The sequence below is a fragment of the Pristis pectinata genome, chromosome 40, assembly GCF_009764475.1.
Source record: "Pristis pectinata isolate sPriPec2 chromosome 40, sPriPec2.1.pri, whole genome shotgun sequence".
Taxonomy (NCBI): domain Eukaryota; kingdom Metazoa; phylum Chordata; class Chondrichthyes; order Rhinopristiformes; family Pristidae; genus Pristis; species Pristis pectinata.
The window spans coordinates 5,732,021-5,753,555 of NC_067443.1; the positions used below are offsets into that span (position 1 = coordinate 5,732,021).

At 52.3% G+C, this 21,535-nt stretch overlaps 1 protein-coding gene across 1 annotated transcript in view; it reads left to right on the plus strand.

Moving 5' to 3' along the window:
* The window catches only part of LOC127587341 (thrombospondin-3-like), a 58,993-nt gene extending 47,260 nt beyond the window's left edge, over positions 1-11,733 (plus strand). Inside the window, 5 exon segments of the mRNA XM_052045593.1 lie at positions 1,099-1,147; positions 2,665-2,861; positions 6,090-6,262; positions 11,077-11,216; positions 11,321-11,733. Coding sequence (XP_051901553.1) covers positions 1,099-1,147; positions 2,665-2,861; positions 6,090-6,262; positions 11,077-11,216; positions 11,321-11,376 — 615 coding nt within the window. The 3' untranslated portion in view covers positions 11,377-11,733.
* The last annotated feature ends 9,802 nt before the right edge of the window (positions 11,734-21,535 follow it).

Here is a 21,535-nt window from a genome sequence, read left to right on the forward strand (position 1 = left end):
GAGCGCCGCGCTGCGGGGGGGCGGTGAGGAGGGAGCGCCGCGCTGCGGGGGGGGCGGTGAGGAGGGAGCGCCGCGCTGCGGGGGGGGCGGTGAGGAGGGAGCGCCGCGCTGGGGGGGGGCGGTGAGGAGGGAGCGCCGCGCTGGGGGGGGGGCGGTGAGGAGGGAGCGCCGCGCTGCGGGGGGGGCGGTGAGGAGGGAGCGCCGCGCTGCGGGGGGGGGGCGGTGAGGAGGGAGCGCCGCGCTGCGGGAGGGGCGGTGAGGAGGGAGCGCCGCGCTGCGGGAGGGGCGGTGAGGAGGGAGCGCCGCGCTGCGGGAGGGGCGGTGAGGAGGGAGCGCCGCGCTGCGGGAGGGGCGGTGAGGAGGGAGCGCCGCGCTGCGGGAGGGGCGGTGAGGAGGGAGCTCTGCTCTGCGGGAGGGGCGGTGAGGAGGGAGCGCCACACTGCAGGAAGGACAGTACTGATGGGAGGGTTGCACTGTGGGAGGGGCAGTACTGAAGGCCGAGGGTACTGGCCAGTCTGCCTGCCTGCCCGTCTTCTGCGCTTATGTGCACGCGCGGGTGTGTTTAGAGAGGAAGCACGCGGTTTCCGCGGGCACCCTAGCTGAGTTCTGCGCTCGGTGGGCCCCTCAGTGGATCGCGTGTGTCGTGGACGGTACGAATGCGATTCTTATTTGAAGTGTCGCGTGTCACGTTGACGGGTGTAGCGTCGCGTGTGTGTTTCGTTAGTATTTGCATTCTCTACTGTAGTATGTCGTTGTGTAGTTTCTTCTTTTCTGTATTAGATGTCGTGTATTGACACTGGTTGTCTTTTAGTAGTGCTTTTAGCGAATAAATGTTTATATTTAAAAAAAGGACAGTACTGAGGGAATACATATCTCCTATATGCATGTTGACAACATTTCCACAGTGTTGCAGCCTGTGTGATATCCAAAAAATTCAGCAGATTAAACAACGGCTCAGCTGAAGTCTTTCCACATTGTATTGGAGCCCATGTCCACTTTCACCATCCAGGACCTGACTGCTGTCCACTGCCCCTCAGGGCAGCCAGTACATCTGATTTCTCCCTCGGTGACCGTAATCTCTCTGTGTTTGTTTCACAGGGGATGGAGATCGTGCAGACAATGAACAGTGACCCTGGATTAGCTGTCGGTGAGTTGGAATAATTTGTGATATGAGATCAGCCTGAGCAAATTAAACAGTACTTCTGTCTAGACAGACCTCTCAGTTAGTGTCTCTACTCGGCATTTGCCAGTAAATATCCCCAATAAATGATGTTACAGTCTGGACTTCTCACATCCTGGGAGTGTGTGATGGGACGGTGTGGAGGGTGCTCCACTCTGTGTCTGACCCCGGGAGTGTGTGATGGGACACTGTGGAGGGAGGTTCACTCTGTGTCTGACCCGGGGGGGAGAGGTTGGGGTGTGATGGGACGGTGTGGAGGGAGCTTCAGTCTGTGTCTGACCCCAGGAGCGTGTGACGGGACGGTGCGTCGGGAGTTTCACTCTGTGTCTGACCCCGGGAGTGTGTGATGGGACGGTGCGGAGGGAGCTTCACTCTGTGTAACTTGGACATCGTTCTCCACTGCTGGTGACGGGGCACTGCTCCCTTCGCTGCCTCCATCTCGGCTGCATGCCAGCCACTGTTAGGGTGTGGGGAACCAGACTGTGTCTCAGTCAAAGCGTGTGGGACTGGGGAGCAGATTTTTGTCAGTCGGGAGTATCCTGAGCTGACTGGAACAGTGGTTTGGTATTAGTTTATTATTGTCACATGTACCAAGATAGAGTGAAAAGCTTTTGTCTGCGTGCCATCCGGACAGACCATACCATACATAAGTACGTTGAGGTCGTGAAAAAGGAAAACAGAATGCAGAATATAGTGTAACAGTTACAGAGAAAGTGCAGTGCAGGCAGACAATAAGGTGCAAGGGCCACGATGAGGTAGATTGTGAGATTAAGATTTCATCTTTAGCGTATGGGAGTGTGATGACAGTGAGTTAGATGCTGACCTTGAGCCTGGTGGTTCGTGCTCTCACGTGTAACATGCTAGGCTACATAGATAAGGCAGTTACAAAGCACACAGGATACTTTGAATGCCCAAGGGCTAGAGAACAAGACAGGGATGATGTATAAAACACTCGTCAGACCACAGCTCCAGCACTCTGTACAGACCCGGTCTCCATACTACAGTGGGTGAAATACGAGGACGTGGACAGGGTTAGAGAATTAACAGTTAATGGGCTGGGGCAAACTCCTTTGTACCAAAACAAAAATGAGGGAAGATTTATTTGATGTGTGTAAAAATAATGGAGAGTGAGATTGGAATTAGTTGGTGGGGGAGGTGGTCAGTAACGAGGACAGAGACGATCTCTGGAAGGATTAGAGAGTGGATGGGAATTTTCTCCAGGAAGAGAGGGGTGGGGTGGTCTAGAACTCACTGTCTGAAAGGCTGGTGGAGGCAGAAATCTTCTCCACGTTTAACCCTTCAAGAGCTGTAACCTAGAGGCCATGGACGGAAGCTGGGAAATGGGACTAGCAGTGGTCAGCGTGGTCTCCCAGGTGAAAGGTTACTGCGGGGTGATGGGCAGGTTGTAGATGTTTCCCACAGCTGCTGCCTCTCCCAGTCCAGCTCTCACCTCCTCCCGCCCCCATCCTCCCCTCCTCCACCAGGGTACACGGCCTTCAATGGGGTGGACTTCGAGGGCACCTTCCACGTCAACACGGTGACCGACGACGACTACGCCGGCTTTATCTTCGGCTACCAGGACAGCTCCAGCTTCTATGTGGTGATGTGGAAGCAGACGGAACAGACGTACTGGCAGCCCACCCCGTTCCGAGCAGTGGCTGAGCCGGCCCTTCAACTCAAGGTGGGTCCAAGCCCGGCCTTCCCAATGGCCCCAGAACCCAGTACCCACAGACCCAGAGAGAGATGCCCCACACTGGCCACTCGCTAACTGGAGAGAGAGAGGCCCCACCCTGGTCACATTAACCGTATAAAGAGAGAGAGACAGGCCCCACCCTGGTCATTCGTTAACCATTGACCCCGAAAGAGAGGGAGGCCAGAGAGGGACCAACCTGAATTTGCTCACCCACTGACTACCCTCCTAGAGAGAGAGGAGGGAGTCCAGTCACTCAGTTGAGTTGTACAGCAAGGAAACAGGCCCTTCAGCCCAACTGGTCCATGCTGACCAACATTCCCATCCAAGCTAGCCCCGTTAGTCCGCGTTTGGCCCATATCCCTCTAAACCTTTCCTATCCATGAACCTGTCCAAAGCTCTTTTAAATATTGTTAATGTACCTGCCTCAACCACTTCCTCTGGGAGCTCATTCCATATACTGACCACCCTCTGGGTGGAAAAAGTTGCCCCTCAGGTTCCTATTAAATCTCTCCCCCCTCACCTTAAACCTATGTCCTGAGTTCTCGATTCCCCAACCCTGGGAAACAGACTGTGCGCATTCCCCCTGTCTATGCCCCTCATGATTTTATACACCTCTGTAAGATCACCTCCTACGTTTCAATGATTAAAGTCCCAACCTGCTCAACCTCTCTCCATAACTGTCCCTCAAGTCCAGCCAACATCCTCGTCAATCCCCTCTTCACTCTTTCCAGCTTAAAGGCATCTTTCCTATAGCAGGATGACCAGAACTGAACACAATACTCCAAATGTGGCCTCACTAACATCTTGTACAACTGCAACATAACATCCCAACTTCTGTACTCAGTGCCCTGACTGAAGGCCAGCGTGCCAAAAGCTTCCTTCACCGCCCTGTCTAACTGCGACACCACTTTCAGTAACCACAGGTTCAGATAGAGAAAGAGAGAGAGTGTCAAGTCCAAACGTGCTGTCAGCACTCTGAAGCCCAGAGAGAGGTAGACCTGTGCCTGTTCACTATAATTCCAGACAACAGCTAGCCCATGTCTGAGTTAAGTTTAAGTTTATTATTGTAATAGGCAATGCATACCCAGGGTATAAATGCCATGAAAAATAGCCTTTTGCAGCAGCAACTCAGTACATTACAAACATGTTAACATAAGCTTAAATTAACATGTTTTGTGCAAGTTATGTATAATTTAACAACACTAGTGCAAGATTGAGATAGTGAAATAGAAATCCAGTACGAGACAGTGTTGGGGTTTTTCAGGTGGGTTCAAGAACCTGACGGCAGTGGGGAAGAAGGTGTTGTTGAACCTTGAGGTGTGGGGTCTTCAGGCTCCTGTACCTCCTGCCTGATGGCAGCATTGAGAAGCGGGCAGGGCCCAGATGGTGGGGGTCCCTGATGGTGGATGTCACCTTCCTGAGACGTCACCTCTTGTAGACGTTCCTCGATGGTGGGGAGAGCTGTACCCATGATGGAACTGGCTGCGTCCTGCCACTCTCTGTAGCCTGAGCGAACACAGGCCCAGAGAGGCAGGCTGAGCCTCCTCCTACGGACATGTGAATTAGAAGCAGGAGTGGGTCTCTCGGACCCTCACATCTGCTCCATCACATGATAGGAGTGTAGCTGATCTGACAGTAACCTCCGTTCTGCATTCTTACCTGCACCCAGTAACCTTCCTCACCCTTCCTTAAGCAGAACCTCCTCTGCTCTGCCCGAGACCGCAAGAAACTGCAGAGAGTTGTGGACACAGCTCAGCACATCTCGGAAACCAGCCTCCCCTCCATGGACTCTGTCTACACTTCCTGCTGCCTTGGTAAAGCAGCCAACATTATCAAAGACCCCACCCACCCGGGACATTCTCTCTTCTCCCCCCTCCCATCAGGCAGAAGGTACAAAAGCCTGAAAGCACGTACCACCAGGCTCAAGGACAGCTTCTACCCCACTGTTATAAGACTATTGAACAGTCCCCTAGCATGACAAGATGGACTCTTGACCTCACAATCTACCTCATCATGGCCCTTGCTCCTTATTGTCTGCCTGCACTGCACTTTCTCTGTAACTGGAACACTTTATTCTGCATTCTGTTATTGCTTGCCCTGGTACAACCTCGAAGTACTGATGTGATGAAATGATCTGTATGGACGGCAGGCAAAACAAAGTTTCTCACTGTACCTCGGTACGTGTGACAATAGTAAACCAATTCCAATACCTCGGACACCCTGAATCCCAGGTTGCACCCATCCTTGGAGGGACCATTGCTTGGAATTGGCCACGGATTGAGCTACCGATCCATTTCCCTGATCAGGAAAAGCCTCCCTTCTCTGCACTTCTGCTCCCCCACTGAACCTTGTGAGGGGGCTTCAGCCACAGGAAGGTGACGTGGCCCTATTCAGGCGGTGAGGGGGAGGGGGAGCTCCCACCTCTCTGCAAGGTTGCACTTCCCTGGGACGCTAAAGCTGTGGGAGGCAGGGTCTGGGAGCTGGTAACACAGCCTCTGCGCCCTGTCAATGGTTATCTGGAAGGTGTTAAGTTCGGAACCCCACCACCATCTCCGAGTTCATCCACATTCCCAAGCCACCCTCCTGACCTCTGCTCCTGTGATTGTGGACTTCAGGAAGATCAGATTTCTTTATTAGTCACATGTACATCAAAACACACAGTGAAATGCATCATTTGCGTAGAGTGCTCTGGGGCAGCCCGCAAGTGTCGCCACGCTTCCAGCGCCAACATAGCATGCCCACAACTTCCTGACCCGTACGTCTTTGGAATGAGGGAGGAAACCGAAGCACCCGGAGGAAACACAGACACGGGGAGAACGTACAAACTCCTTACAGACAGTGGCCAGAATCGAACCCGGGTCGCTGGCACTGTAATAGTGTTATGCTAACCGCTACACTACTGTGAACACACACCAGTCCTCATTGAGGGGTCAGCGGTGGAAAGGGTGAGCAGCTTCAAGTTCCTGGGCGTCAACATCATGAGCTTGAAGACCCACACTGAATGATTCAGGAGCAGCTTCTTCCCCTCCGCCATCAGATTTCTGAACAGTCCATGAACACTACCTCGTTATTCCCTTCCTTTTGCACCATTTATTTATTTTTGTAACTTATAATTTTATGTCTTGCACTGCACTGCTGCCGCAATACAACAAATTTCACATCATACAAGTCAGTGATAATAAAACCTGATTCTGATTCCTGTCTTCCCCAACACAGGCGGTGAAGTCAAAGAGCGGCCCCGGGGAGCACTTACGGAACGCACTGTGGAATACCGAGTCCACCCCCGACCAGGTGACCCTGCTGTGGAAGGACCCCCGCGACGCTGGCTGGAAGGACAAGACCTCATACCGCTGGCACCTGGTACACCGGCCACAGGTGGGCTACATCAGGTGAGGCTTTTGGGGCTGCTCAGCGTCCGCCAGTCACCCGACCAACCCTCCGAGCTGCCTCCCAGGAGCGTCACAGGACTAAAGGTGATACTGAGCCCTGACAGGTGACGTTAGAGTGGGGGGAAGGTCTTTAGAAGCATCTTAAGCAGAGGGCCAGAGAGGTTCAGAGCTTGTAACTAAGAGATGATGTATTTCTCCAGCTCTTTTCACCCAGTACAGGAGCCGGGACGTTTCGTACAAGTCGTTGGTAAGGCCACATTTGGAGTACTGCGTGCAGTTCTGGTCACCCTGCTGTAGGAACATAGAATATTACAGCACAGTACAGGCCCTTCGGCCCACAATGTTGTGCTAACCAAAGTTTTATACAGCTGCAACGTGACTTCCTGATTCTTGTATTCAATGCCCCAACTGATGAAGGCAAGCGTGCCATACGCCTTCTTTACCGCCCTATCTACTTGTGTGGCCACTTTCAGGGTGCTGTGGACTTGGGCCCCAAGATCCCTCTGTATACCAATGCTATTAAGGGTCCAGCCATTAACTGTGTACTGTCCCTTTACATTTGATCTCCCAAAGTGCAACACCTCACACTTGCCCGGATTAAACTCCATCTGCCTTCTCTCTGCCCATATAGAACACAGAACATAGAACATTACAGCACAGTACAGGCCCTTCGGCCCACGATGTGCTAACCTTTTATCCTGCACAAAGATCAACTTACCCCTGACATCCCCCTTATACCTTCCTCCAATCACCTTAAAATTATGTCCCCTCGTGTTAGCCATTTTCGCCCTGGGTAAAAGTCTCTGACTGTCCACTCGATTTATGCCTCTTGTCATCTTGTACACCTCTATCAAGTCACCTCTCATCCTCCTCCTCTCCAAAGAGAAAAGCTCTAGCTCGCTCAACCTATCCTCATAAGACATGCTCTCCAATCCAGGCAACATCCTGGTAAATCTCCTCTGCACCTTCTCTAAAGCTTCCACATCCTTCCCATAACGAGGCGACCAGAACTGAACAAGTGTGGTCTAACCAGGGTTCTATAGAGCTGCAACATCACCTCGGGGCTCTTGAACTCAGTAACCCAACTAATGAAGGCCAACACTCCATACGCCTTCTTAACAACCCTATCGACCTGCGCGGCAACCTTGAGGGATCTATGGACGTGGACCCCAAGATCCCTCTGTTCCTCCACACTGCTATGTCCAGCCATTAACCTTGTATTCTGCCTTCAGATTCTATCTCCCAAAGTGTGTCGCTTCACATTTTTCCGGGTTGTGATTAAACTGGAGGGGGTTGCGAGAAAGGTTTACGAAGATGTTACCGGGACTGGAGGGCTTGAGTTAATAACGATGGGCTGGACAGGCTGGGACTTCTTTCCCTGGAGCGTAGGAGGCTGAGGGGTGACCTTATGGAGGTTATAAAATCATGAGGGGCATCGATAAGGTGGATGGTCACAGTCTATCCCCCAGGGTAGGGGAGACCCATGGGCTCTGCATTCATGGAACGGTCGAAACAGTGAAATACTTCTGAAGCACAGTCACTGTTGTATATTGGTGAACCTGCCTGTTGTGTGTCAGCATCTGCATAGGCTTGTCTCAACAATCACGAATGAATTTGGGAAAACCATGGATGTTGGGAACATTCTTCGGTGATAGTTTTGAGAATATGAACAGGAACAGGCCCTTTGGCCCAACTTGTCCCTGCTGAACTAGTTGCCTAACTGTGAGTCCCATCTGCCTGCATGTGGTCTGTACCCCTGCCTGTTCATGTGCTGGTCTAAATGCCTCTTAAACATATTTGGGTCTTGGAATTTATTGCAAAAGAATTTAAAATACAAGCTAGAAGTTGTCTTTCTGGAGATGGGTCAAGCTCCGAGCCCAGACTTGGAACACTGGCTCCCACACCCAAAGAAAGATACACCCGCCTTGCACGGGATGGATTCCTGGGGCTGAGGGGAAGTCCCGTGAAGAGAGACTGAGGGAAATGAACCCCAAGCTAACCAGGGTCTGAGAGGTGCAGGGGAAGGCAGGGCAGGTGGTGGAAGGTGGGTTGGAGAGACGGCAGGGTCTCGGATAAGAGGTCGTCCATTCCCAGCAGAGATGAGGGGAAATGTCCTCATTCAAGGAGTTTTGTCCCTGGATCCTCTCCCCCAGCAGGTTACTCATTGAATATGTTCGGGACAGATTTTGGTCGCCTGGGGAAATTGAACGATTGGGACAGAGAGGGAAGCTGGATGGTTCAAGGTCAAGTTTATTGTCATTGGACAAACGGTATAAATGCCATGAAAGTCAGCTTTTTGCAGTGACAGCAGAGTACACTACAAGGCGAGGATAAACTTACATTAACATAAATTATATACAATTTGCATCTGTGCAAGATAAACAACAAATAACGACACCAGTGCAAGATTGAAAGAGAGAAAAATGTAGTCGGGGATGTGTAGAAACTTCCTGCAGAGGGTGGTGAATCGCTGGAATTGTCCATCCCAAGGGTTGGGGAGGTGGATCATTGGGGGATTTGAAGAGGCAGATAAAGATTTGAAGAGATTGGGGAATTGAGAGCGATGGGGAACTGACACAGAGGAAGAGTTGAGGCCTGGGACCAATCAGCCATTGAATGGCGGGACAGGCGAGTGGCCTACCCCTGCTCCGTGTCACGTTCGGCTCTCTGGGCCCAGATTCCAGAATTCCCCTCCTCATCTCTCTGCCTCTCTCCTCCTGTTAAGATGCTTCCAAATAGCCTCCCTCTTTAACCAAGCTTCTCGTTATCTGTCCTGATATCTCCAGCACCAGAACTTTGCTTGGACACCATCCAGGGATTATCGTCCTGAACGTTAGGCAAGATATATTTGGACGCTGCTGGAATCCAAGCATCTCACACCAATTATGGGATAGTGGTGCCAGCTCAAGGGGCCAAATGGCCTCACTGTACGCTCTTACGCATGAGCAGCAGCATGCATGTGTGGGGAGCCAGGGTTTTTGTGCTGCCCTGGGGAGTACTGAATACACTTCCTTCCCTCCCCAGTGACACGGTTCCTTCTGCATAGCAACCGGGAGCCAGCAGGTTGGACAGAGTCCACCTCCATTGAGATGTCAGTCTGAGGTCAGGAGCTACTCCTGGAACCTGGGCTCTGGGAATCCCACTGTCAGCACTTTCCCTGCTCCCCTTTGTGAGCTCGATTCTCCTTCCAAAAGTGTCAGACAGAGAGAGACACACACGCACAGAGTCACAGACTGCACAAGGTTAGACGTTCAGGGAGCACTGCTCCATCAGAGGGAACACATCCCCAGACAGGGAGCAGGTACCCATCCCAGTCTCAGACCCAGGTGTAGGCAGCTGAAGGACCTCGACTGTCGATTTCCTTCCACAGATGCTGCCTGACCTGCTGAGTTCCTCCAGCATCTCGTTTTTAGCTCAAACCCCAGTTGCTTTGCACCTTAATCTCCCAGATTGAGTCTGGATCTGCAGCACGAGCACTGAACCACTTCAGCCACAGTCCTGTAACAGCAGGGTCTCACTCAGTTATCTGAGTTCTCCTGTCTGCAAAGATTAATTTGGTGCAGGTTACCCGGAGTACCCTCGCACTGAAACACTCCTTCCCTCTCCAACTGGTCTTCCCCTTCCGAGGGATCAACAGAGTCACCGTTGAGCTCTATGATCTGAGACTGAGCTCGCACCTCACTTCACAGCAGGTTTGCAGAGTGCAGCCGGTTGGACAGGTGCTGGGCAAGAGGTGGCTGCCAGGTGTACAGTGTGGTGTGGTCACAGAGCGTACGGTGGGGGGGGGGGGGGGGGTGTCAGACATCACGCAGCCCTCTGGCCCACTGGATCTACCAGAACTGTGTCATCACTACAGGCTTCTTCACTGGCAGTGCCAGCATTTGCTGCCCATCACTAACTGCCCCAGGACTGAGGAGGCAGCTCAGAGCCAATGATATTGGCAGGTCCAGACTCACACGGAGGCCAGTCTAGGTGAGGATGCCGGATTTCCACGGGAAGGAGATTCCCGGATGGGTTGTTACAGCAATCCTATTCCCAACACTAACATTTTACTTCCTGGAACTTGCACTCCCCTTCTGCAGGGTGGGATTCAAACACCTCTCGGGACCTCTGGATATTAGAACATAGGGCAGCACAGCACAGGAACAGGCCCTTTGGCCCACCATGTCTGTGCTGGACATGATGCCAAACTAAACTAAATCCTTTCTGCCTACATATTGGTAAATTGGTTTATTATTGTCACATGTACCGAGGTACAGTGAAAAACTTTGTTTTGCATGACGTCCAGACAGATCAATTCATCACATCAGTGCATTGAGGTAGTTCCAGAGAAAAATAACAGAATGCAGAATAAAGTGTAGTAATTCTTAGAGACATAGAATTTAGATTTAAGAGTAGAATGACTGTGATGGAAGTGATGAGTAGATCTGCAGAGAGCAGCTTGCAGCAAGTCACCACACTCCCATTGCCACGTGATCCATACCCCTCCATTTCCTGCATATTCATGTGTCTAACAGCCTTGTATCTGCCTCCACCACCAGCCTTGGCAGCCTGTTCCAGGCACCCACCACTCTGTGTGTGTAAATTGTCCCTACATCTCCATTAAACTTCGCCCCGCTCACCTTAAAGCCATGTCCTCTTAGTGTTTGACATTTCTACCCCGGGAGAAAGACTCCAACTGTCCACCCTGTCTGTATCTCTCATAATTAAGTAAACTTCTCTCCCCTCAGAAGTTTATAATCCAGTAATGTGACCATTAAGCCAGACATTTGGTGGTAATTTGAGAAGTTGTTTCTATCCCCCGCCCCTCTCAGAGTGAAGCTGTATGAAGGGCCCAACCTTGTGGCTGATTCCGGTGTCACGATTGACACGACCATGCGCGGGGGGCGCCTCGGGGTCTTCTGCTTCTCCCAGGAGAACATCATCTGGTCCAACCTGCGCTACAGATGTAACGGTGAGTATCCAGCTGTTGGGACCGCGCTCGGGTGCCCGGGCCGCAGAGGGCAGGGCCGCTGGATCGTTCTACTCCGCTCACCTTCCTCTTCCCCCACCCCGCAGACACGATTCCTGACGACTTTGAGCCATTTCGCAAGCTCTTGCAACTCGGACTGTGAGCAGCCCGGAGAGAATGGGGAGGCTGACGCCGTCAAGGATCCGTGTACGAGAGCAGAGAAGCCCGCCTCAAGAACAGATTATCAAAACACTAAAATCATTTATAAGAAGATAACAGGACCGTTTGGGTTCACAAAGGATCCGGTAACAATTGGCCTGGACTCGTGGGTGAAGCAGAGACTTGACCTGTCCCCACCTCAGGACATCCCACACTGCCAGTGAGGACTTTAGCTGTGTGGTCACTGCTGTAATGTAGGAAACACGACAGCCTGTTCGCTCCTACACAGAAGAATGTGATGATGTTATTGAGTGGGTAATAAATCCAGTCCCAGGAGAGTGGGGTGAGAGGCTCCTCTCGATACTGGTGTCCGTTCCATCTTTGGTGTTCACCCAAGGGGGAAGAATAGGGCAGAGGTTTAACACCTTGTCCCAATGACGACAGTTCTGACAGTTGAGTGAGTCCTCGGTACCATCTCTCCCACAGCGCGGCGTTCCCTCCTCACCGCCCCCTCCCGCAGCACAGTGCTCCCTCCTCACTGCCCCTCCCGCAGCACGGTGCCCCCTCCCGCAGCACGGTGCCCCCTCCCACAGCATGGTACTCCCTCCTCACTGCCCCTCCCACGGCACGGTACTCCCTCCTCACTGCCCCTCCCACGGCACGGTGCTCCCTCCTCACCGCCCTCACACAGCGCGGTGCCCCCTCCTCACTGCCCCTCCCCCCGCACGGTGCCCCCTCCTCACTGCCCCTCCCCCAGCACGGTGCCCCCTCCTCACTGCCCCTCCCCCAGCACGGTGCTCCCTCCTCACGCCCTCACACAGCGCGGTGCCCCCTCCCCACTGCCCCTCCCCCAGCACGGTGCCCCCTCCTCACTGCCCCTCCCCCAGCACGGTGCCCCCTCCTCACTGCCCCTCCCATGGCACGGTGCTCCCTCCTCACCAGCCCTCACACAGCGCGGCGCTCCCTCCTCACTGCCCCTCCCGCAGCACGGCGCTCCCTCCTCACTGCCCCTCTGACAGCGCAGTGCTCCCTCCTCACTGCACCCCATATAACCACGCAGCTGGGTTCCCGGCCAGTGAACCCTGGGCTCCTGAGATGGACGGACATGTGTCCCCAGTTCCTGGTGTCCCAGGTCAAGTGAGCGGGCCTGTTGTGGTGATGCACAGCTCCAGGGGTCAGGGAACAGGGAACACAGAACAGTCCGGCACTAATGTCTAAGCTATGCCCACATAAAACACAGACCAGTACGGCACAGGAACAGGCCCTTCGGCCCACCATGTCTGTGTTGAACACGATGCCCAATTAAACTAAATCTCTTCTGCCTGCACATGATCCACACCCCTCCATTCCCTGCACACTCAGCTATCTATCTAAAAGCCCCTTAAGATGCCTCCATCATACCTGCTTCCACCACCACCCCTGGCAGCCTGTTCCAGGCACCCACCATTCTCTGTGTGGAAAAAAAAACTTGTCCCATACATCTCCTTTAAACTTCCCCCCCACCTCACTCACGTCCTCTAGTGTTTGACATTTCTACCCTGGGAGAAAGACTCTGACCGTCTACTCTATCTACGCCTCTCATAAATTTTTATAAACCTCTATCAGGTGTCCCCTCAGCCTCTGCCGCTCCAGAGAAAACAACCCAAGTTTGCCCAACCTCTCCTTATAGTCAATGCTCTCTAATCCAGGCAGCATCCTGGTGAACCTCTTCTGCACCCTCTCCAAAGCCTCCACATCCTATCTGTAACAGGGTGACCAGAACTGCACACAGTACTCCAAATAGACTCGACCAGTTGGGGGGAGGGGGGCACTGCAATGTGGAAACCCCCCCTCAGACTCCAGCCAGGATGAGTGCAACACCTTTGGGGAGGAAGATAATGCATGTTACAGCTCTCCCAGCCGTAGAACGAGAGGTAGGAGCCGGGGTCGTGGAGACTGTGAGTGGGTCGGCAGTCCGTTCTGACTGGGAGGCCGGGACGTGTGCAATATTGGAAGGCAATTCGACAACAGTGCACCTCATCCCGCACCAGCCAATCAGATGGAGCAGCGGGGAGCCTCCTCGTCCTGGTTCCGCGGGTCCGACCTGGGGAAGAGGAGAGAAGGGCGGGCGATTAACCCAGCACAGACAAGGAAAGTCGCGGGCTGCTTGGTAATGAAGTGGCTGCATTTGACACACGTAAGCGGCCCAGTTTTAACTGGACTGTCACCTTCAACCTTCGCCTGCCGCAGGAACACAATAGTTATTTCCTTCAGAGTTGATTTGATTTCAATTGAGGGCGCAATTCAGTAGTCAGGTTAGGAGCTCAGAGACCAGCAGTGGTGGACCCCACGGAGAGAGGATCTTACTCTTGGGGTGTAGGGAGCATTGGCTGGGATTGGAAAGGATTAGCCAGTGGGGCAGGGCATATGAATAAAAGTATCCAGGAGCGAATTATAGGATTGGGTGGAATCCAGGGGATTTGGGCATTCACGTAGAAGTGTATTGACTAATGAATATGCAGTGGCAAATTACAGGCTGACTCTGTGTGATTAATCCCAGCGAAGTGTGTGTGGATCACTGGATTAATCTCACAATAAAGTACGTGGATCACTGGATTAACTTCACAGCGAGGTGTGTGGATCACTGGATTAACCACAGTGAGATACATGGATCACTATTATTCATAGGTGTGTGAATCATTGGATTAATTGCAGTGAGGTGTGTGGATCACTGGATTAATCTCACAGTGAGGCGTGCGGATCACTGGATTAATCTCACAGTGAGGCGTGCGGATCACTGGATTAATCTCACAGTGAGGCGTGCGGATCACTGGATTAATCTCACAGTGAAGTGTGCGGATCACTGGATTAATCTCACAGTGAGGCGTGCGGATCACTGGATTAATCTCACAGTGAGGCGTGCGGATCACTGGATTAATCTCACAGTGAGGTGTGCGGATCACTGGATTAATCTCACAGTGAGGTGTGTGGATCACTGGATTAGTCACAGTGAGGCGTGCGGATCACTTGAATAATCTCACAGGAGGTGCATGAATCACTGGATTAGTCACAAAATTATGTGTGTGCCGATCCCTGGAATAATCCCACCCAGGAATAATTCCCAGACCAGTGCTCCATGTATCACGGGGACCTGATGTTGTGGACAGCCCGAGGCTGAAATCTCAGTGTTTGGCAGCAAGTCCTCCAGTCTGCGGCGTGAAGGCAGCTGATTTATCCTGTCGCCTGAACCACCCCTTTTAAACATCAGGGCACATGGGGCGAGTTTCTCCGCTCGCTGAGCTCGATTTAAACGGTCGAAAACAAACATTAGGTAATGAAATAACTGGCTGTGTAGCGACTCCGCTGGTCGTCCTGGTGACAGGCTCCCAGGCAACGCCGGAGGATTAGATTTCAAGGGAGAGACGTTTGGAAGGAATATGAAGAGGGGAGAAAAGGAGGTGGAAGGTGTGGTGGGGGGAGAGAGGGAGAACCACAAGCCGGGGGAGGGAGGGAGGGACTCAAGTGGGGAAGGACAGGCGCAAACTTTGTACACGTTTTATTCAAGGGGAGGGAGGAATCGCAACGCATTGACCAGTGGATCCAAACCCTGGGGACTCCCCAGTAGCATCTTCTACACGGGTCAACAAGGCGGTTCTCCCCCCACCACCCCCTGCTCTCGGGGCAATACAACTGCTGCATGAGTAAATTCTACAAAAAAAAGACCCCGTTAGGCAACTGACCCTTAGCCAATTTAACTTGATATCAAGTGATCAAAGTTATTTTTTTTGTTCTTACCTCGGGGTAAAAAATTAAATCTGAGGAGCTCTGCAAGATTAACTATCTCCGGACCTTGTCCAAGGCTGTGGCTCCCCCCCACCCCGGACTCCGCCGAGTCTTCGTCGCTCCCGCTCCTCTACGACCGGACCCAGTGGAAATGGACCTTTGCTGAGCTTCCGAACCCGCCCCCAACAAAAGGCATGAGTCCGTCTCCCGGCCACGTCCCGGCACTTAAAGGGGAACTGCCCTTGTTCACACACACACACACACACACACACAGACACACACACACAGACACAGACACACACACACACACACACACACACACACACACAGACACACACACACACACACACAGACACACACACACACACAGACACACACACACACACACACACACACAGACACACACACACACACACACACACACCACACACGTCTCAACCACCAGAGGTGGAAGGAAGGAGAGCACGGTGTGTAACTTGGGGTTGTAGTAACAGTTGGACTTGCTGTCAGTGGTATTGGAAATGGTTTATTATAGAAACATAGAAAACCTACAGCACAATTCAGGCCCTTCGGCCCACAAAGCTGTGCTGAACATGTCCCTACCTTAGAAATTACTAGGCTTACCCACAGCCCTCTATTTTTCTCAGCTCCATGTACCTATCCAAAAGTCTCCTAAAAGACCCTATCGTATCCGCCTCCACCACCGTTGCCGGCAGCCCATTCCCCGCACTCACCACTCTCTGAGTAAAAAACTTACCCCTGACATCTCCTCTGTACCTGCTCCCCAGCACCTTAAACCTGTGTCCTCTTGTGGCCACCATTTCAGCCCTGGGGAAAAGCCTCTGACTATCCACACGATCAATGCCCCTCATCATCTTATACACCTCTATCAGGTCCCCCCTCATCCTCCGTCGCTCCAAGGAGAAAAGGCCGAGTTCCCTCAACCTGCTTTCATAAGGCATGCTCCCCAATCCAGGCAACATTATTGTCACGTGTACCGAGATACTGTGAGAAGCTTTTGTCTGCGAGCCATCCAGACAGATCATTCCGTACATAAGTACATCGAGGCAGTAAAAAGGAAAACAGAATGCAGGATAAAGTGTTACAGTTACAGAGAAAGTGCAGTACAGGCAGACAATAAGGTGCAAGGGCCACGGAGGTAGGTTGTGAGATCAAGAGCAATACACAAAAAGTGCTGGAGGAACTCAGCAGGTCAGGCAGCATCCATGGAGGGAAATAAACAGTCGATGTTTCGGGCCCGGATCCTTCATCAGGACTCTGCAGATGCTGGAATCTGGAGTCTTGGGAGATCAAGAGTTCACCTTGTAAAGTATGGGAGGTTCGTTCAATAGTCTTATAACAGCGGGATAGAAGCTGTCCTTGAGCAAGCAACAGACTTGGGACTGAGTTTCCACCCGTGCCTTCAGCGGCAGACAGAGAGATCTCGGTAACACAGACAAATTTATCAAAGGGCAAGTGGTTTAGGAAGTTATTGCGAGAGGCTGGAGGTTAGACGTGGGGAAGTATTGTTACTGGGTGTTGGTGATCCCACCTGGAGGACTGTGCACACATCCGTTGCCTCATTTCAGGACATGATGGCATTGGAGGAAGTCCAAAGGGAACTCACTGTGCTAATTCCTGGGGGGAGAGGTCTGTCCCGTGAAGAGTGGTGAAAGAAATAGGATCTGTATTCTTTGGAGTGTGGAAGAATGAGGGAGAGATTTTGCTGAAACATCTCAGATCCTGAGGGGACAGGACAGGGGAGATGTGGAGATGTTTCCACCAGTGGGGCAGTCTTGAATGGGGGGGGGGGCGTGGTTACAAGATTTGGGCAGCAGTCATTTAACATTGAGGTGTGTGGGAGCTTCTCACAGAGGGTAGGGAACCTCTGGAGTTCTCTACCTCGGAGTGTTGCGGAGGTCGGATCATTCAAAGAGAAAGTAGATACATTTTTGAGAGGAGGGAATTGAGGGTACGGAGAACTGACGCAGGAGGGGAGATGAGACCTGGGGCAGATCAGACATGGTCAAATTGAATGGCGGAGTGGGATAGAGGGGCTGAGTGGTCTACTCCTGTTTTCTGGTGTTCCTGTGTACTCTGCAGGTCAGGTAGCATCAATGAAGGGAGAGACAAGAGTCAGTGCTTCAGAGCATCCATATCTCCTTGATGAGCTGGCTGGGTCACAGTGGAGTGCATTAGCCTTGCCTGGTGCTCAGTATCACACAGCCTCCTTGAATGGGTCAAACCCATTGACGTGGAGCATCTCTAAGGAACCCTCTGACCAACCCCTCTAGCATGGGCTGCACTCCTGTGCTACACGTGCACGTGAAGGGAAGCTCCACACCAATCTGTGGGGTGGGACGGAAGTATTTCCCAGGGTAGGGGGGTCTAAAACATGCGGGCATAAGGTTTAAGGTGAGAAGGGAAAGATTTGAAGGGGGCTTGAGGGGCAACTTCTTCACACAGAGGGTGGTGGGTACATGAAACGAGCTGCTGGTGGAAGCGTTAGAGGCAGGTACAGACACAATGTTTCAAAGACATTTAGACAGGTATGTGGATAGGAGAAGTTTGAAGGGCTAGGGGCCAAACGCAGGCAAATTTGGAGTTCATTTGGCGTTCATTTCTGATCGCCCCATTACAGGAAGGATGTGGAGGCTTTGGAGAGGGTGCAGAAGAGGTTCACCAGGGCATGTGCTATAAGGGGAGTTTGGACAAACTTGCATTGTTTCCTCTGGAGCGTCGGAGGCTGCGGTGAGACCTGATAGAAGTTTATGCAATGATGGGAGGTATGGATAGAGCAGACAGAGTTTCTGTCCCAGGGTAGAAATGTGAAATACTAGAGGACCTGCATTTAAGGTGAGATGGAGAATGCTTAAGGAGATGTGCGGGGCAGGTTTATTTTACACGGAGGGTGGTGAGTGCCTGGAACGGGCTGCCAGGGGAGGTGGTGGAGGCAGACACAGTAGAGGTGTTTAAGAGGTATTTTGATGGACATTCAGGGAATGATGTGGATCATGTGCAGGCAGAAGGGATCAGTTTAATTTGGCATAGTGTTCGGCACAGACATGGCGGGCCGAAGGGCCTGTTCCCGTGTTTTACGTACTCCTGCTTTTCCCACCTAAGCAGGCCTCACGTTTCCTCCATCCGCAGCGTAGTTCCTCATATACCGTTCCTTCCTGAAGACTCGTTGCACCCTCTCCGTTCCACACGCTCCAGCGAGGTTTAGTGTCGTCAGTAAACTTGGACACGTTGATCCCCTCAACAAGTTGTTGATAGAGATTGTGAATAAATGGGGCCCCAAACATCATCGCCAGTAGCACCTGACTCGTCCCAATCTGGAGACACAGGAGACTGCAGATGCTGGGATCTGGAACAACACAAGAGACACTGGAGGAACTCAGGGTCGGGCAGCATCTACGGAGGGAAGTGGACAGTCGATGTTTTGGGTCGAAGCCCTTCATCTGGACTGGGAAGAGGGAAGGAAGGGAGGTGGCCAGTATGAAAGGGACGGAGCAAGAGCCGGCGGGTGTTGGGTGGATCTAGGTGAGGGGGGTGATAGGCAGAAGCGGGCAGAAGCTGGGAGGTGACGGGTGTAAGGGACAAAGGGCTGAAGACGATGGAATGTGATCAGAGAGGAAGGTGGGGCTTGGGATAAAGGGAGGGAGGTGGGGAGGGGAACTGGTGGGAGGAGTGGGAGGGTGAGGGAGGGGAAAGACATTGGGTGATGGCGGCTGGTGGATCAGGAGGAGAGAGAAAAGGGAAGAGGGGGAGTAGTTGCCAGAAGTTGGTGAATTCGATGTGCATGCCGCCAGGTTGGAGACTGCCCGTGACCCGGCAGTGGAGGAGGCTGTGGACAGACACGTCGGCGTGGGAGTGGGAGGTGGAACTGAAATGGCTGGTACGGTGGACGGAACAAAGGTGCTCGATGAAGCGGTCCCTCAGTCTCTGTCATGGCCCTGCCCGTTTACTCCTGTTGGTTGATTTCTGTCTGTTACCCAACCCTCAGTCCAGGCTAGTGCACCACCCCCATCTCCAGGCACTCTAACTACATTCAGTAACCTCCTATGTGGGACCTTATCAGAAGCCTGCTAAAAATTCCAAATATATCACATCTACTGACTCCCCCCGATCCGCCTGACAAGACGCATCTTCAGACGTCCCCGGCAGATCGGTCAAGGACGATTTCCCTTCCCTCTCCCTGTGAACACATGGGTTCCCCCCGGGTGCTCTGATTTCCATAAGACCACAAGATATAAGAACAAAGTTAGGCCATTCGGCCCATCGAGTCTGCTCTGCCATTCAATCATGGCTGATTTTTTTTTCAACCCCACTCTCCCGCCTTCTCCCCGTGACCCTTAACCCCCTCACCAATCGAGAACCTATCGATCTCTGCCTTAAGTACTTCTCCCCGTGACCCTTAACCCCCTCACCAATCGAGAACCTATCGATCTCTGCCTTAAGTACACCCAATGACTTGGCCTCCACCGCCCTCTGTGGCAACGAATTCCACAGATTCACTGCCCTCCGGCTGAAGAAATTCCTCCTCATCTCAGTTCTGAAGGGACGTCCCTTTACTCTGAGGCTGTGCCCTCAGATCCTGGACTCTCCCACTGATGGAAGCATCCTCTCCACATCTGCCCTGTACAGGATGTTTCCTCCCACATCTGAAAGATGTGGTTATTCAGTTAATTAAGTCACCACTGGGTTAGGTGGGCAGTAAGAGTATCAGTGGAGGGATGGGAGGGAAGGGGCGGGGGTTTAGAGGAAAGGCAGTGGAATGGTGGGATTACTCTGCGAGCTGGCGCAGACGCAACGAGCTGAAAGGCCTCCTTCTGTGTTGTAATGAAATACGAAGTATCCTGCTTCTGTGCTCCACATCGTTAGCCCAGTAATTAAGCCACTGTTGTGCTCTGTGTGTTTTGAACTGGAGAGTTGATGAGAGGCGCTGCCATGAGAAAATGGGAGCAGAAAGTGGGTCAACGGGCTCTGAAATTCTGGAGCATCAAACAAACCGCTGGAGGAGCTCAGCGGGTCGGGCAGCATCTGTGAAGGGCAATGGACAGTCGACGTTTCAGGTCGAGACCCTGCATCTGGACTGAAAGAGGGGAGATAGCCAGTATAAAGAGGTGAGGAGAGGGAGTGGGGCAAGCGATGGGTGGATCCAGGTGAGGAGGGTGACGAGGGGAGGGTGGGGACAGCGGCAGAGGCCGGGAGGTGAGAGGCGGAGGCAGCAAAGGGCTGCAGACGGTGGGATCTGATAGGAGAGGAAGGTGGAGCCTGGAACCAGATAAGGGAAGGTGGGGAGGGCAGATGGGAAGAGGGGGGAGGGGAGCCAGTGGGAGGGGTGTGTGGGTGATGGGCAGATGGTGGGTGGAGGAGGGGAAAGGAACAGGATTTTGGGAGCACACTGGAGACACGAGAGGCTACAGATGCTGGGATCTGGAGCAACACACAAACGCTGGAGAAACAGGCAGCGTCTGTGGAGGGAAACCGGTGACATTTCATGTTGAGACCCTGATGGGGGGGCTGGAGTGAGTGGAGGAGGAACTGGGTAGGTCAGGAGGAGAGAGAAAAGGGACAGAGGGGGAGCAGGTTACCTGAAGTTGGAGCCGTCGGGTTGTAGACTACCACTGTGCTCCGAAATTTGATGATTCAGTGGAGTTGGGTTTGGAAGAAATTCCCACCTGGGGGAGCCCTAAGCACGTTCGTTCAGCTCCAGGTCTGAACAGTAGCTTCAAACTTGCCAAGTGCCAAGGAACCGGATATGCTGACTTCTCCTTTTGACGTTGTGGATTCTCCCTGAGCAATCAGAGCACTGCAAACAAGTTGCTTTATTGAACCTGTTCACCAAGGAATAAAAGGACAAAAATGTCCCACTGACAGCTGGCTGCCTCTCTCATCGAAAGCATCTCCATTGAGTGCAAACCAACCACTGCATTAGCTGGAAGTCTGAGATTAAAGCAGAGAAGCTAGAAAGATTGAGCAGGCAGCATCTGTGGAGGGAGAAATAGTTAATGTTTCAGGCTGAAGACCCTTCAACAGCCAAATACATGTATGTACAAGTCCATATGTGCAATGAAAGGCTTACTTGCAGCAGCGTCACAAGGACATAGATTTATATAAGCCACATTCACAAGAAAAACAAACATAAATTATACACAATTTTTACAAGAAAGAATACAATTAGAACAAAAAAACAAAGGCCATTTTAATGCAAAGTGATCAAAGTGGTCACAGTGTTGCTAAACTGTAGTGATTAGGGTTCTGCCAATCAGTTCTAGAACCGAATGGTTGAAGGGAAGTAACTGTTCTTTAACTTAGTTTAGTTTGACGTTTAATTACCAGTTTAATTATTTTGGCACAACATTGTGGGCTGAAGGGCCTGTTCCTGTGCTGTACTG